Raw genomic sequence first — 16670 nt, 5'->3', positions numbered from 1 at the left:
GTCTATCTTTGTGCCAGTACCATGCTGTTTTGGCAACTGTGGCTTTATAATAAGCTTCAAAGTCAGGGAGTGTAAGTCCTCCCACTTCGTTTTTCTTTTTTAGAGTGTCTTTAGCAATTCGAGGCATCTTCCCTTTCCAAATAAATTTGATAACTAGCTTTTCCAAGTCTGCAAAGTAGGTTGTTGGAATTTTGATTGGGATTGCATTGAATCTGTAGATGAGTTTGGGTAGAATTGATATCTTAATGACATTTAGTCTTCCTATCCATGAACATGGAATATTTTTCCATCTTTTAAGGTCCCCTTCTATTTCTTTTAGTAGAGTTATGTAGTTTTCTTTGTATAGGTCTTTTACATCTTTGGTTAAGTTTATTCCTAGGTACTTGATTTTTTTAGTTGCTATTGAAAATGGTATCTTTTTCTTGAGTGTCTCTTCAGTTTGTTCATTTCTAGCATATAGAAACATTACTGACTTATGTGCATTAACCTTGTATCCCGCTACTTTGCTAAATTTGTTTATTAGCTCTAGTAGCTGTATCGTTGATTTCTCAGGGTTTTCTAGATATAAGATCATATCATCTGCAAACAATGAGAGTTTTACTTCTTCTTTTCCAATTTGGATGCCTTTTATTTCTTTGTCTTGCCGGATTGCCCTGGCTAGCACTTCCAGCACAATGTTGAATAACAGTGGTGACAGCGGGCATCCTTGTCTTGTTCCTGATCTTAGAGGGAAGGCTTTCAGTCTCTCACCATTGAGTACTATGCTGGCTGTGGGTTTTTCATATATGCTCTTTATCATGTTGAGGAAGTTTCCTTCAATTCCTACCTTTTGAAGTGTTTTTATCAAAAAGGGATGTTGGATTTTGTCAAATGCTTTTTCAGCATCTATTGAGATGATCAATTGATTTTTCCCTTTTGACTTGTTAATGTGTTGTAATACATTGATTGATTTTCTTATGTTGAACCATCCTTGCATGCCTGGAATGAACCCCACTTGGTCATGGTGTATGATTTTTTTAATGTGTCTTTGGATTCGATTTGCAAATATTTTGTTGAGGATTTTTGCATCTATATTCATTAGGGAGATTGGCCGGTAGTTTTCCTTTTTTGTAGCATCTTTGCCTGGTTTTGGTATTAGATTGATGTTAGCTTCATAAAATGAGTTAGGTAGTGTTCCATTTTCTTCAATGTTTTGAAAGAGTTTGAGTAAGATTGGTGTCAGTTCTTTCTGGAAAGTTTGGTAGAATTCCCCTGTGCAGCCATCTGGCCCTGGGCATTTATTTGTGGGAAGATTTTTGATGACTGATTGGATCTCTTTGCTTGTGATGGGTTGGTTGAGGTCTTCTATTTCTTCTCTCTTCAGTCTAGGTTGTTCATATGTTTCCAGGAAATTGTCCATTTCCTCTACATTATCCAGTTTGTTGCCATACAGTTGTTCATAGTATCCTCTTATAATTTTTTTAATTTCTTCAGGATCTGCAGTTATGTCACCTTTTTCATTCATTATTTTGTTTATATGGGTCTTCTCTCTTTTTGATTTTGTCAGTCTAGCTAGGGGCTTGTGAATCTTGTTGATCTTCTCAAAGAACCAACTTTTGGTGATATTTATCCTCTCTATTGTTTTTTTTGTTCTCTATGTCATTTATTTCTGCTTTAATCCTTGTTATTTCTTTTCTTGTACTTGGTTTAGGATTGGTTTGCTGTTCATTTTCTAGCTTCTTCAGTTGATCCATTAGTTCTTTGATTTTGGCTCTTTCTTCCTTTTTAATATATGCGTTTAGTGCTATAAATTTCCCCCTTAGCACTGCTTTTGCTGCATCCCATAGGTTTTGGTATGTTGTGTTCTCATTTTCATTCGTCTCTATATATTTAGCAATTTCTCTTGCTATTTCTTCTTTAACCCACTGATTGTTTAGGAGTGTGTTGTTTAACCTCCAGGTATTTGTGAATTTTCTAAGTCTCTGATGGTTATTGACTTCTAATTGTATTCCATTGTGGTCAGAGAATGTGCTTTGAATAATTTCAATCTTTTTAAATTTATTGAGGCTTGTTTTATGTCCCAGCATATGATCTATTCTGGAGAAAGTTCCATGAGCACTAGAAAAGTATGTGTATCCTGGTGATTTGGGATGTAATGTCCTGTATATGTCTGTTAAATCTAATTCATTTATCAGATTGTTTAGGTTTTCTATTTCCTTACTGGTCTTCTGTCTGGTTGATCTATCTATAGGAGAGAGTGATGTGTTGAAGTCTCCCACAATTATTGTGGAAACATCAATTGCTTCCTTTAGTTTTGCCACTGTTTCTCTCATGTATTTTGTGGCACCTTGGTTGGGTGCATAGACATTTACGATTGTTATTTCTTCTTGCTGAATTGCCCCTTTTATTAGTACGTAGTGGCCTTCTTTGTCTCTCAAAACATCCCTGCATTTGAAGTCTATTTTATCTGAGATTAATATTGCTACACCTGCTTTCTTTTGGCTGTAGCTTGCATGAAATATTTTTTTCCATCCTTTCACTTTCAGTTTCTTTGTGTCCCTGTGTCTAAGATGAGTCTCTTGTATGCAACATATTGATGGTTCATTTTTTTTGATCCATTCTGCGAATCTATATCTTTTAATTGGGGAGTTTAATCCATTTACATTCAACGTTATAACCGTGAAGGCATTTCTTGAATCAGCCATCTTATCCTTTGGTTTATGTTTGTCATATTTTTCCCCTCTGTCTATTAATATCCTTTATTGTACCCATACCGAATCTCTTTAGTACTGAACCTTTCTCCAAGTCTCTCTGTCCTTTCTTTGTTTCTCTGTCTGTAGGGCTCCCTTGAGTATCTCCAGTAGGGCAAGTCTCTTGTTAGCAAATTCTCTCAGCATTTGTTTGTCTGTGAAAAATTTAAGCTCTCCCTCAAATTTGAAGGAGAGCTTTGCTGGATAAAGTATTCTTGGCTGGAAATTTTTCTCACTCAGAATTTTAAATATATCGTGCCACTGCCTTCTTGCCTCCATGGTGGCTGCTGAGTAGTCACTACTTAGTCTTATGCTGTTTCCTTTGTATGTGGTGAATTGCTTTTCTCTTGCTGCTTTCAGAACTTGCTCCTTCTCTTCTGTGTTTGACAGTGTGATCAGTATATGTCTCGGAGTGGGTTTATTTGGATTTATTCTATTTGGGGTTCGCTGAGCATTTATGATTTGTGTATTTATGTTGTTTAGAAGATTTGGGAAGTTTTTCCCAACAATTTCTTTGAATACTCTTCCTAGACCTTTACCCTTTTCTTCCCCTTCTGGGACACCAATGAGTCTTATATTTGGACGTTTCATATTGTCTATCATATCCCTGAGGTCCATTTCGATTTTTTCAATTTTTTCCCCATTCTTTCTTTTATGCTTTCATTTTCCATTCTGTCATCTTCGAGGTCACTGATTCATTGTTCAACTTCCTCTAGTCTTGTACTATGAGTGTCCAGAATCTTTTTAATTTGGTCAACAGTTTCTTTAATTTCCATAAGATCATCCATTTTTTTATTTAGTCTTGCAATGTCTTCTTTATGCTCTTCTAGGGTCTTCTTGATTTCCTTTGTCTCCCATACTATGGTCTCATTGTTCATCTTTAGTTCTTTGAGTAGCTGCTCTAGGTGCTGTGTCTCTTCTGATCTTTTGATTTGGGTGCTTGGGCTTGGGTTATCCATATCGTCTGGTTTTTTCATATGTTTTATAATTTTCTGTTGTTTTTGGCCTCGTGGCATTTGCTGAACTTGATAGGGTTCTTTTCGGATTTGTAGACCAATTGAAGTCCTTATCTCTAATTTATCAGATCTACAGCTTCGTGGAGTACACTTTCTCTAACTAACCAGCAGGTGGCGTCCACGAGCCACCTGTTCTCCACGAAGCCAGTTCTCCCCTGCTTAGCCTTTTTGGTGAGTGGGGGAGTGAGTCTTGTGGGGTCCAGTTGATGTACCAGGCTTGCGTGTGTAGTTGGTGTTGCCTGCCCTGTATATGAGGCGTGTTTCTGGGCAGTCCGGGAGGGGGGGGGTGGCTCTAACAATCAAATCTCCCTGGTGATCCTAGAGTTTTAAGGCTGCTGCAATAGCCTAATCCTTCAGTTCAGTCCTGCCACAGTTTGTCTCTGCCGCTGACCCACAAGTCCTTGGTATTGGCGTATGGCTCCTGAGACTTGCAAGTGGGCCCCTCTTCCAGGCTGTGTACCCCGGGTCCTCTGTTGAGGGATGACTGTGCTATGTCACAGGTGAGTGCCGTCCCCCCAGGGCAGTTCTGGGCTGCTGGGCTGTGTAGGGAGGCTCCCAGTCTGCTGAAATGATGGCTGAATGGGGCTTTGTTAATTCACACTGCTCTACCTTCCCAACTCTGGGACAATCAGCTGAGGTTGCAGGGAAGGCTAATGTCCACGCCCAGTTTTGTGGTGTGTGCCTGTTATTTGAAGCACTTCCGTCACACTGGGTTGTCTGGGGCAGTTCTGGGCTATGGGGCTGGCGATGGGCAGGAGTGTTTCCTGTCCACCAGGATGATGGCTGTGAGCGGACACCCCCCTTTTCTTGGGAAGTTGTGGTGTTTAGTGAATTTTCTCAGCCACTGGATTATTGCGTTTTGTCTCAGAGCTCTCCTAGTTCTGCTCTTGACTTGACCTGCCCAAATTGCAGGTGTTTGAAGCTTTCTGTATTGGGCTTCTTAGAGTAATTGTTTTAGAAAAAGAAAAAAGGATTTAAAAAAAAAAAAAAAAAATGGGCCCTCCTCAGAGATCTAATGGGCTATTGAAATGCTAAGAGACAAAGCAACCAGGGCCATTAAGGAAAGGTCCACAGGGCAGAGAGATCAGCTTTTCTTCGGGATTTGCATATGCGCCTCAGGGCTCTTCCCCTTTCTATGTTCACCAGAACTCCAAAAATCCTCCGCTTTTATTTTGGAGTTTTTCGTGTTGTTTTTTTTCTATGCCTGTCTCCTCTCTGCTGGGCTGGCTGCTCTCAGATTCTCTGATGTCTGGTCTCAGTCTATCTATGGTTGGAATTTGGATCAGTAGAATGAGTTTCCGATAAGGGCTGCCACTGCAGTTCTCCCTTCTCCTTCCCGGAGCTGACAGCCCCTCCTCCCACGGGACTGAGCCTGGCAGGGAGGGGCGCGGGTCCCGTGGCCGCAAAAACTTACAGATTTCGCTGATCTCAGCAGTTCCACGTTTTCATGAGTGTTGTATGAAGTATGCCCAAAGTCAGATTGCTCTGTGGTGTCCAGTCCACGCAGTTCCTGGCTTTTTACCTACTTTCCTGGAGGAGTAACTAAAACATACAGCTCACCAGTCTGCCATCTTGCCCCGCCTCCCGGTCACTTTTTAAAATCAAAATAATTCAGTTGCATTTCAGCTGCCACACTATCTCAACAATAATTAGGAAGACAGGAATGAAGTGAGGGACAAGAATATAGATCTTAAAGACATTAAAGAGATAAGATGTCATAAACAATTTTTGCTAATAAATCTGACAACTTAGGAAATTGACAAATTCCTAGGAAAATACAGCTTACAAAAATGGACAAAAGAAGAAATAGAAAATCTGAATAGTGCTATATATATAAAATAAATAGAATTTGCAATAAGGCCTTCAAATAGAGAAAGCACCAACATCAGGTGACTTCACTGGTAAATTCCACAACATATTTAAGGAAGAAGAAACATCAGTTCCACATAAACTCTTCCAGGGAATAGAAAAAGCATGTTGCCTAACTCCTTTAATGAAGATAGCATATGCTTGGTACTAAAATCGAACAAGGACATTACAAGAAAAGTCAATTATAGATCAATATATCTCATGAATGTAAATGCAAAAATCTTAAATATTAGTAAATTGAATCCAGCAATACACTAAAAAGGAGAAAACATCACAAGTAAGATTGGTTTTATTCCAGGAATGTGAAATAGGTTTAATATGCAAAATTCAATCAGTATGATTCATGACAATAAAAGGATAAAGAAAAATCATATGGCTATCTCAGTAGACACACAAAAAGTATATGTTAAAATTAAAAGCCTGTTCATGATTAAAAAAAAAAACAAACCCTTGGCAAACTAGCAATGGAAGGGACTTCATTAATCTGACAAAGATTTCTATAAATTGTTGCAGCAAAATCATACTTAATGTTGAAATACTGAAATACGTTCTCCGGAGATTGGGGAAGGACACGAGGATGATCTCCATGCCTGTTCAGTGACATAAATGCTAACTAATGTGATAAGGCAAGAAGAACAAAATAGTTGGAAAGGAAGAAACAAAACTATATGACATGATTGTATTTGTAGAAAATCCAAAAGACTCTCTATAGATAACCTTCTAGATTAGTAAATAAATTCAGGATACTCGATACATGGTCAATATGCAAACATTTATTGCATTTGGATACTAAAACTTTTAGGTTAAAGTTTGAGGAATAACTGGATATTTAAATAGTCTCAAAATATCCCCATAAGGTACTCACTAATTACAAAGGATGAAATGCTAATGTTACAGTGGAGAGACTTGGCAGACACCACATTTATGATCAAAGTTAACATTGCCAGTAGAAAGACTAATCAGTTTCATGGACTCCCGCAGTACTGAGAAACACACATCATCACTTCTGTGGTGTTACTACCCAAATGGGTAACCTAAATCTAATCACAAGAAAACATCCAACAAACCCAAATTCTACAAAATAACTGACCTTAATTGTTCATGTATGTTAAGGTCATGGAAGATGAAGAAAGATAAGGAATTATTCCAGATCCAGATTAAAGAAGACTAAAGAGACATGAGAATGCAACAAATGATTACGATTTTTTTTTCTTTTTGCTATAAAGGTCATTATTAGGACAACTGGCAAAATCTGAACAAGGTCTGTAAATTAGATAATGGTAAAGATTCAATGTTAATTTCCTGATTCTGATGATTTCTGGTTTATGCAAGAGAATATTCTCAGTTTTAGAAAATACAGAAGTATTTAAGAATAAAAGTGTACAATATTTGCAACTTACTCTAAAATAGGTCAGGAAAAAAGTGCATATTTAAAGAGAAAAAGAAATGGATTAAGCAAATGTGGTAAAATGTTAACAGTTGGAGACTGAAGGACACAAAAATTCTTTTTACTCTTCCAACTTTTCTATCAGTCACGGATGGTCAGAATTAAATGTTAAAAGGAAAACAAAAGTTACATTTACAGTGGCATCAGAAAACATCGGATACGTAGGAAAAAATCTAATAAATGGTGTGCAAGAACTTTACACGGAAAGCTGCAAAACATTATTAAGAGAAATTAATGAAGACCTAAAAAAAATGAAGGAATATACCTGTTCATGGATGGAAGATTCAATACTGTAAAGATACAAGTTCTCCCCAAATTGACCTATACATTTAATGCAATCTCAATTAAATCCCAATAGGTTGATTGTGTAAATTGATAAACTGATTTTAAATTTTTAAATGGAATGCAAAAGGCCAAGAACAGCTAAAGTAGTCTTGAAGAAAAAATGTTGGAGGACTTACACTATTAGATACTTATTACAAAGTTCCAGTAATTGAGACAATTTAGTCTTAATAGACCAGTGGAACAAAATAATGTCCAGCAACAGACCAAGACTTACACAGTCATTTCATTTATGACAAAGATGTTACTACATTACAGTAGAGAAAGGATAGTCTTTTCAATAAATAGAGTCAGTCGGAAATCCATTTGGAAAAAAATAATCTTCACTCCTATCTCCCACCATAAACAAAATTCCAAAGGAATTATAGATCTTAATTTAAAGGTAAAACAGTGGCACTTTTGCAAGAATATATGGTAGATCATCATCATGAATTTGAGGCAGGCAAAGATTTCCTAAATAGTCCACAATAAGCACCAACTATAAAGGCAATGAAAAATTCATTTGAATGTATTAAAATTTAAAACTTTTGTTCACCAGATTCACTATAGAGAGACTGAAAAGGCAAACCACACACTGGGAGAAAATATTTACAACACATAAACCAACAAAAGATTCATATCCAGATTATATACAGAACTTCTAAAAATCTATAACAAAAAGATAAATGAGTAGAAAAATGATCAAAAGACTTTAACAGTTACTTCAAAAGATATTAAAATAGCCAGTAAGCATAAAGGCGCTCAACGCATTAGTCATCAAGGAAATGCAAATTAAAGCCCAATAAGGTTCTACAATACATCCACCAGAATGAAAAAAAGGATGTAGAACCCTCATATATTCCTTGTGGAAATGTAAATAGATACAACCACTTTGAAAAACTGTAAAGCTGATTGCACTTATACCCAAAGTCCCACAATTCTAATCCTAGGTATATAACTAACAGAAATGTATATATATTGGTACCAAAAGATGTGTACAAGAATGTTCAAAGTGGCATTAGTTATTTTAGCTAAAAATGGAAAACACAATGTCTATCAACAGGAAATTAGATAAATACAATCTGGTATATTCATTCAGTGGAATACTATAAATGAACTACTGTAACATGCAAGAAAAATGGTTAAATCTCATAAACATAATGATTGAAGGAAATGAGTATAAAAGTACATACAGTATGATTCCATTTTTATAAAATTCAAAATAAGGTCCATTAGGATAGTGGTTACCTTTGGGGAGGGGGTGAGTATTGACTCACTGGAGGGTGAAGAGGCCTTTTGGAATACTGGCAATGCTCTCTGCCCTGATCTGTTTGGTAGTTACACAGTTGTGTTCATATAGTGATGATTCATGGAGCTTTATGCTGAGGGTGTACTTTTCTGTACACCTGAGATGTCCCCCACTGATCCCAGCCCCCTGGTATTCGTGCCCTTCTATAATCTTTTCCACTTGAATATGGGCTGGACTTAACTCAATTTTAATGAATAGAGTACAGCATAAGTGATGGAATGTCACTTCCAAGATTAAGTTATAAAAAAACTGGATTCCATCTTGGGTGTGCCTCTGTTGACAGGCTTATCTTGGGGAAGCCAGCTGCCATGTTATGAGACACCCTTACGGAGAGGGCCACCTAGCGAGGGACCAAGCCCTGCCAACAACCCCATGAGTGAACTTGGCAGCAGAACTCCCTTGCACCCCAAATCAAGCCTTCAAATGAAACTGTAGAACCAGCTGACCAACTGACCACGATTGTAGCACACTTTAAGCCAGAGGCAACTAGCTAAGTTGCATATGGGTTCCTGAACCACGGACCTTTGAGATAACAAATGTTTGTAATTTTAAGTTGGCAATTTTAATGTAATTTGTTATGCAGCAATAGATAATAGTGTTTATTACTTTTTTAAACTTCACTTAAATATAGATTCTTGTCAATGAAAGAACTTTCAAAATATATAAATACTTAATTCAGTTGGTGAAATCGTAAAGCATTTTAAAGTGACTTGATGCAAGGCATTTATAAAAACATATACTAATTTTGGATTTTCAGTAAGTTCTTAATGAAAATCACCATTCTTTTATTTTTTTCAGATTTATCATCTTGGGTTTGTCTCTGATAATTGATCGTATTTTTTTTGGTCAGGTAGGTAGTAAACATATATTAAACTAACAGGTATTTTTTAATCTAACCATTTATTGCACTAAATCCTCAACCTGGGTTTTTAATCCATTAACATTTGGGAACAGAAGCAATTTTTTTTTAATGATACTGAGAAGGAGACATTTAAAAAAAAAAAAAAAACTTCCAAAGTATGCCTCTGGTTCAATTTGCTGTACTTTCTTTTTTTTTTTTTTTTTTTTTTTTTTTTTTTTTTTTTTTAAAAGCAGTTTTATTGAGATCTATTCACATACCATATAATCCATTCCAAGGTGTACAATCAATGGTTTTTAGTATATTCACAGATTTGAGCATTCGTCACCACAATTTTAGAACATTTTCCTTACTCCAAAAAGAAAAACCCCTTAGCAGTCACCTTTTAATCCCTCTAACCTTCTCTAGCCCTGCATAACTGTTAATCTAATTCTCTCTGTATAGATTTATTTATATTTACATTTGATATAAGTGGAATCATACACTGTGTAGTACTTTGTGTTTTGTTTCTGTCACTCGGCATAATGTTTTTTTTTTTTTTTTTTAATCATCATTTTATTGAGATATATTCACATACCACGCAGTCATACAAAACAAATTGTACTTTCGATTGTTTACAGTACCATTACATAGTTGTACATTCATCACCTAAATCAATCCCTGACACCTTCATTAGCACACACACAAAGATAACAAGAATAATAATTAGAGTGAAAAAGAGCAATTGAAGTAAAAAAGAACACTAGGTACCTTTGTCTGTTTGTTTGCTTCCCCTACTTTTCTACACATCGATCCATAAACTAGACAAAGTGGAGTTTGGTCCTTATGGCATTCCCAATCCCACTGTCACCCCTCATAAGCTACATTTTTATACAACTGTCTTCGAGATTCATGGGTTCTGGGTTGTAGTTTAATAGTTTCAGGTATCCACCACCAGCTACCCCAATTCTTTAGAACCTAAAAAAGGTTGTCTAAAGTGTGCGTAAGAGTGCCCACCAGAGTGATCTCTCGGCTCGTTTTGGAATCTCTCTGCCACTGAAGCTTATTTCATTTCCTTTCACATCCCCCCTTTTGGTCAAGAAGATGTTCTCCATCCCACGATGCCGGGTCTACATTCCTCCCCGGGAGTCATATTCCACGTTACCAGGGAGATTCACTTCCCTGGGTGTCTGATCCCACGTAGGGGGGAGGGCAGTGATTTCACCTTTCAAGTTGGCTTAGCCAGAGAGAGAGGGCCACATCTGAGCAACAAAGAGGCATTCAGGAGGAGACTCTTAGGCACAAATACAGGGAGGCCTAGCCTCTCCTTTGCAGCAACCGTCTTCCCAAGGGTAAAACTTATGGTAGAGGGCTCAACCCATCAAACCACCAGTCCCCTATGTCTGTGGTCATGTTAGCAACCATGGAGGTGGGGTAGGCGAATACCCCTGCATTCTCCACAGGCTCCTCAAGGGGGCACTACATCGTTTTTTTTTTTTTTTTTTTTTCCTTGTTTGTCTTTTTTCTTTTTTTTTTTTTTTTAACTTTCCCTTCTTTTTTCAAATCAACTGTATGAAAAAAAAAAGTTAAAAAGAAAACAAACATACAATAAAAGAACATTTCAAAGAGACCATAGCAAGGGAGTAAGAAAAAGACAACTAACCTAAGATAACTGCTTAACTTCCAACATGTTCCTACTTTACCCCAAGAAAGTTACATAATATAGCAACATTTCAGTGAACTTGTTCCTACTACATCCATCAGAAATTAACAGACCATAGTCATTTCTGGGTATCCCCAGAACGTTAAATAGCTTATCTGTTCTTCTTGGATTATTGTTCCCCCTTCCTTAATTGCTCTCTACTGCTAGTTCCCCTACATTCTACATTATAAACCATTTGTTTTACATTTTTCAAAGTTCACATTAGTGGTAGCATATAATATTTCTCTTTTTGTGCCTGGCTTATTTCGCTCAGCATTATGTCTTCAAGGTTCATCCATGTTGTCATATGTTTCACCAGATCGTTCCTTCTTACTGCCGCGTAGTATTCCATCGTGTGTATATACCACATTTTATTTATCCACTCATCTGTTGATGGACATTTGGGTTGTTTCCATCTCTTGGCAATTGTGAATAATGCTGCTATGAACATTGGCGTGCAGATATCTGTTCGTGTCACTGCTTTCCGATCTTCCGGGTATATCCCGAGAAGTGCAATCGCTGGATCGAATGGTAGCTCTATCTCTAGTTTTCTAAGGAACTGCCAGACTGACTTCCAGAGTGGCTGAACCATTATACAGTCCCACCAACAATGAATAAGAGTTCCAATTTCTCCACATCCCCTCCAGCATTTGTAGTTTCCTGTTTGTTTAATGGCAGCCATTCTAACCGGTGTTAGATGGTATCTCATTGTGGTCTTAATTTGCATCTCTCTAATAGCTAGTGAAGCTGAACATTTTTTCATGTGTTTCTTGGCCATTTGTATTTCCTCTTCAGAGAACTGTCTTTTCATATCTTTTGCCCATTTTATAATTGGGCTGTCTGTACTATTGTCATTGAGTTGTAGGATTTCTTTGTATATGCAAGATATCAGTCTTTTGTCAGATACATGGTTTCCAAAAATTTTTTCCCATTGAGTTGGCTGCCTCTTTACCTTTTTGAGAAATTCCTTTGAGGTGCAGAAACTTCTAAGCTTGAGGAGTTCCCATTTATCTATTTTCTCTTTTGTTGCTTGTGCTTTGGGTGTAAAGTCTAGGAAGTGGCCTCCTAATACAAGGTCTTGAAGATGTTTTCCTACATTATCTTCTAGGAGTTTAATGGTACTTTCTTTTATATTGAGATCTTTGGTCCATTTTGAGTTAATTTTTGTGTAGGGGGTGAGGTAGGGGTCCTCTTTCATTCTTTTGGATATGGATATCCAACTCTCCCAGCCCCATTTGTTGAAAAGACCATTATGGCTCAGTTCGGTGACTTTGGGGGCCTTATCAAAGATCAGTCGGCCATAGATCTGAGGGTCTATCTCTGAATTCTCAATTCGATTCCATTGATCTATATGTCTATCTTTGTGCCAGTACCATGCTGTTTTGGCAACTGTGGCTTTATAATAAGCTTCAAAGTCAGGGAGTGTAAGTCCTCCCACTTCGTTTTTCTTTTTTAAAGTGTCTTTAGCAATTCGAGGCATCTTCCCTTTCCAGATAAATTTGATAACTAGCTTTTCCAAGTCTGCAAAGTAGGTTGTTGGAATTTTGATTGGGATTGCATTGAATCTGTAGATGAGTTTGGGTAGAATTGACATCTTAATGACATTTAGCCTTCCTATCCATGAACATGGAATATTTTTCCATCTTTTAAGGTCCCCTTCTATTTCTTTTAGTAGAGTTATGTAGTTTTCTTTGTATAGGTCTTTTACATCTTTGGTTAAGTTGATTCCTAGGTACTTGATTTTTTTAGTTGCTATTGAAAATGGTATCTTTTTCTTGAGTTTCTCTTCAGTTTGTTCATTTCTAGCATATAGAAACATTACTGACTTATGTGCATTAATCTTGTATCCCGCTACTTTGCTAAATTTGTTTATTAGCTCTAGTAGGTGTATCGTCGATTTCTCAGGGTTTTCTAGATATAAGATCATATCATCTGCAAACAATGACAGTTTTACTTCTTCTTTTCCAATTTGGATGCCTTTTATTTCTTTGTCTTGCCGGATTGCCCTGGCTAGCACTTCCAGCACAATGTTGAATAACAGTGGTGACAGCGGGCATCCTTGTCTTGTTCCTGATCTTAGAGGGAAGGCTTTCAGTCTCTCACCATTGAGTACTATGCTGGCTGTGGGTTTTTCATATATGCTCTTTATCATGTTGAGGAAGTTTCCTTCAATTCCTACCTTTTGAAGTGTTTTTATCAAAAACGGATGTTGGATTTTGTCAAATGCTTTTTCAGCATCTATTGAGATGATCAATTGATTTTTCCCTTTCGAGTTTTTAATGTGTTGTAATACATTGATTGTTTTTCTTATGTTGAACCATCCTTGCATGCCTGGAATGAACCCCACTTGGTCATGGTGTATGATTTTTTTAATGTGTCTTTGGATTCGATTTGCAAGTATTTTGTTGAGGATTTTTGCATCTATATTCATTAGGGAGATTGGCCGGTAGTTTTCCTTTTTTGTAGCATCTTTGCCTGGTTTTGGTATTAGATTGATGTTAGCTTCATAAAATGAGTTAGGTAGTGTTCCATTTTCTTCAATGTTTTGAAAGAGTTTGAGTAAGATTGGTGTCAGTTCTTTCTGGAAAGTTTGGTAGAATTCCCCTGTGCAGCCATCTGGCCCTGGGCATTTATTTGTGGGAAGATTTTTGATGACTGATTGGATCTCTTTGCTTGTGATGGGTTGGTTGAGGTCTTCTATTTCTTCTCTCTTCAGTCTAGGTTGTTCATATGTTTCCAGGAAATTGTCCATTTCCTCTACATTATCCAGTTTGTTGCCATACAGTTGTTCATAGTATCCTCTTATAATTTTTTTAATTTCTTCAGGATCTGCAGTTATGTCACCTTTTTCATTCATTATTTTGTTTATATGGGTCTTCTCTCTTTTTGATTTTGTCAGTCTAGCTAGGGGCTTGTGAATCTTGTTGATCTTCTCAAAGAACCAACTTTTGGTGATATTTATCCTCTCTATTGTTTTTTTTGTTCTCTATGTCATTTATTTCTGCTTTAATCCTTGTTATTTCTTTTCTTGTACTTGGTTTAGGATTGGTTTGCTGTTCATTTTCTAGCTTCTTCAGTTGATCCATTAGTTCTTTGATTTTGGCTCTTTCTTCCTTTTTAATATATGCGTTTAGTGCTATAAATTTCCCCCTTAGCACTGCTTTTGCTGCATCCCATAGGTTTTGGTATGTTGTGTTCTCATTTTCATTCGTCTCTATATATTTAGCAATTTCTCTTGCTATTTCTTCTTTAACCCACTGATTGTTTAGGAGTGTGTTGTTTAACCTCCAGGTATTTGTGAATTTTCTAAGTCTCTGATGGTTATTGACTTCTAATTGTATTCCATTGTGGTCAGAGAATGTGCTTTGAATAATTTCAATCTTTTTAAATTTATTGAGGCTTGTTTTATGTCCCAGCATATGATCTATTCTGGAGAAAGTTCCATGAGCACTAGAAAAGTATGTGTATCCTGGTGATTTGGGATGTAATGTCCTGTATATGTCTGTTAAATCTAATTCATTTATCAGATTGTTTAGGTTTTCTATTTCCTTACTGGTCTTCTGTCTGGTTGATCTATCTATAGGAGAGAGTGATGTGTTGAAGTCTCCCACAATTATTGTGGAAACATCAATTGCTTCCTTTAGTTTTGCCACTGTTTCTCTCATGTATTTTGTGGCACCTTGGTTGGGTGCATAGACATTTACGATTGTTATTTCTTCTTGCTGAATTGCCCCTTTTATTAGTACGTAGTGGCCTTCTTTGTCTCTCAAAACATCCCTGCATTTGAAGTCTATTTTATCTGAGATTAATATTGCTACACCTGCTTTCTTTTGGCTGTAGCTTGCATGAAATATTTTTTTCCATCCTTTCACTTTCAGTTTCTTTGTGTCCCTGTGTCTAAGATGAGTCTCTTGTATGCAACATATTGATGGTTCATTTTTTTTGATCCATTCTGCGAATCTATATCTTTTAATTGGGGAGTTTAATCCATTTACATTCAACGTTATAACCGTGAAGGCATTTCTTGAATCAGCCATCTTATCCTTTGGTTTATGTTTGTCATATTTTTCCCCTCTGTCTATTAATATCCTTTATTGTACCCATACCGAATCTCTTTAGTACTGAACCTTTCTCCAAGTCTCTCTGTCCTTTCTTTGTTTCTCTGTCTGTAGGGCTCCCTTGAGTATCTCCAGTAGGGCAAGTCTCTTGTTAGCAAATTCTCTCAGCATTTGTTTGTCTGTGAAAAATTTAAGCTCTCCCTCAAATTTGAAGGAGAGCTTTGCTGGATAAAGTATTCTTGGCTGGAAATTTTTCTCACTCAGAATTTTAAATATATCGTGCCACTGCCTTCTTGCCTCCATGGTGGCTGCTGAGTAGTCACTACTTAGTCTTATGCTGTTTCCTTTGTATGTGGTGAATTGCTTTTCTCTTGCTGCTTTCAGAACTTGCTCCTTCTCTTCTGTGTTTGACAGTGTGATCAGTATATGTCTCGGAGTGGGTTTATTTGGATTTATTCTATTTGGGGTTCGCTGAGCATTTATGATTTGTGTATTTATGTTGTTTAGAAGATTTGGGAAGTTTTTCCCAACAATTTCTTTGAATACTCTTCCTAGACCTTTACCCTTTTCTTCCCCTTCTGGGACACCAATGAGTCTTATATTTGGACGTTTCATATTGTCTATCATATCCCTGATGTCCATTTCGATTTTTTCAATTTTTTCCCCATTCTTTCTTTTATGCTTTCATTTTCCATTCTGTCATCTTCGAGGTCACTGATTCGTTGTTCAACTTCCTCTAGTCTTGTACTATGAGTGTCCAGAATCTTTTTAATTTGGTCAACAGTTTCTTTAATTTCCATAAGATCATCCATTTTTTTATTTAGTCTTGCAATGTCTTCTTTATGCTCTTCTAGGGTCTTCTTGATTTCCTTTGTCTCCCATACTATGGTCTCATTGTTCATCTTTAGTTCTTTGAGTAGCTGCTCTAGGTGCTGTGTCTCTTCTGATCTTTTGATTTGGGTGCTTGGGCTTGGGTTATCCATATCGTCTGGTTTTTTCATATGTTTTATAATTTTCTGTTGTTTTTGGCCTCGTGGCATTTGCTGAACTTGATAGGGTTCTTTTCGGATTTGTAGACCAATTGAAGTCCTTATCTCTAATTTATCAGATCTACAGCTTCGTGGAGTACACTTTCTCTAACTAACCAGCAGGTGGCGTCCACGAGCCACCTGTTCTCCCGAAGCCAGTTCTCCCCTGCTTAGCCTTTTTGGTGAGTGGGGGAGTGAGTCTTGTGGGGTCCAGTTGATGTACCAGGCTTGCGTGTGTAGTTGGTGTTGCCTGCCCTGTATATGAGGCGTGTTTCTGGGCAGTCCGGGAGGGGGGGGTGGCTCTAACAATCAAATCTCCCTGGTGATCCTAGAGTTTTAAGGCTGCTGCAATA

The 16670-nt window shown here is 37.1% G+C and overlaps 1 protein-coding gene across 4 annotated transcripts in view; it reads left to right on the top strand.

Annotated features, from left to right (window-relative positions):
* Positions 1-16670, top strand: part of PIGB (phosphatidylinositol glycan anchor biosynthesis class B) — a 58765-nt gene that overhangs the window by 15270 nt on the left and 26825 nt on the right. For 2 of the 4 annotated variants that reach the window (XM_037833893.1, XM_037833896.1), the window contains exon 7: positions 9490-9541. The exons of the other annotated variants lie outside the window; for them this stretch is intronic. In XM_037833893.1, the coding sequence (XP_037689821.1) occupies positions 9490-9541 (52 nt within the window). The remainder of the gene's footprint in view (positions 1-9489; positions 9542-16670) is intronic. 4 annotated transcript variants of the gene reach the window in all.

The sequence above is a fragment of the Choloepus didactylus genome, chromosome 4, assembly GCF_015220235.1.
Source record: "Choloepus didactylus isolate mChoDid1 chromosome 4, mChoDid1.pri, whole genome shotgun sequence".
NCBI classification, from domain to species: Eukaryota; Metazoa; Chordata; class Mammalia; order Pilosa; family Megalonychidae; genus Choloepus; species Choloepus didactylus.
The sequence above is the reverse complement of the archived record's forward strand: the minus strand, read 5'-3'. Positions and strand labels throughout refer to the sequence as shown.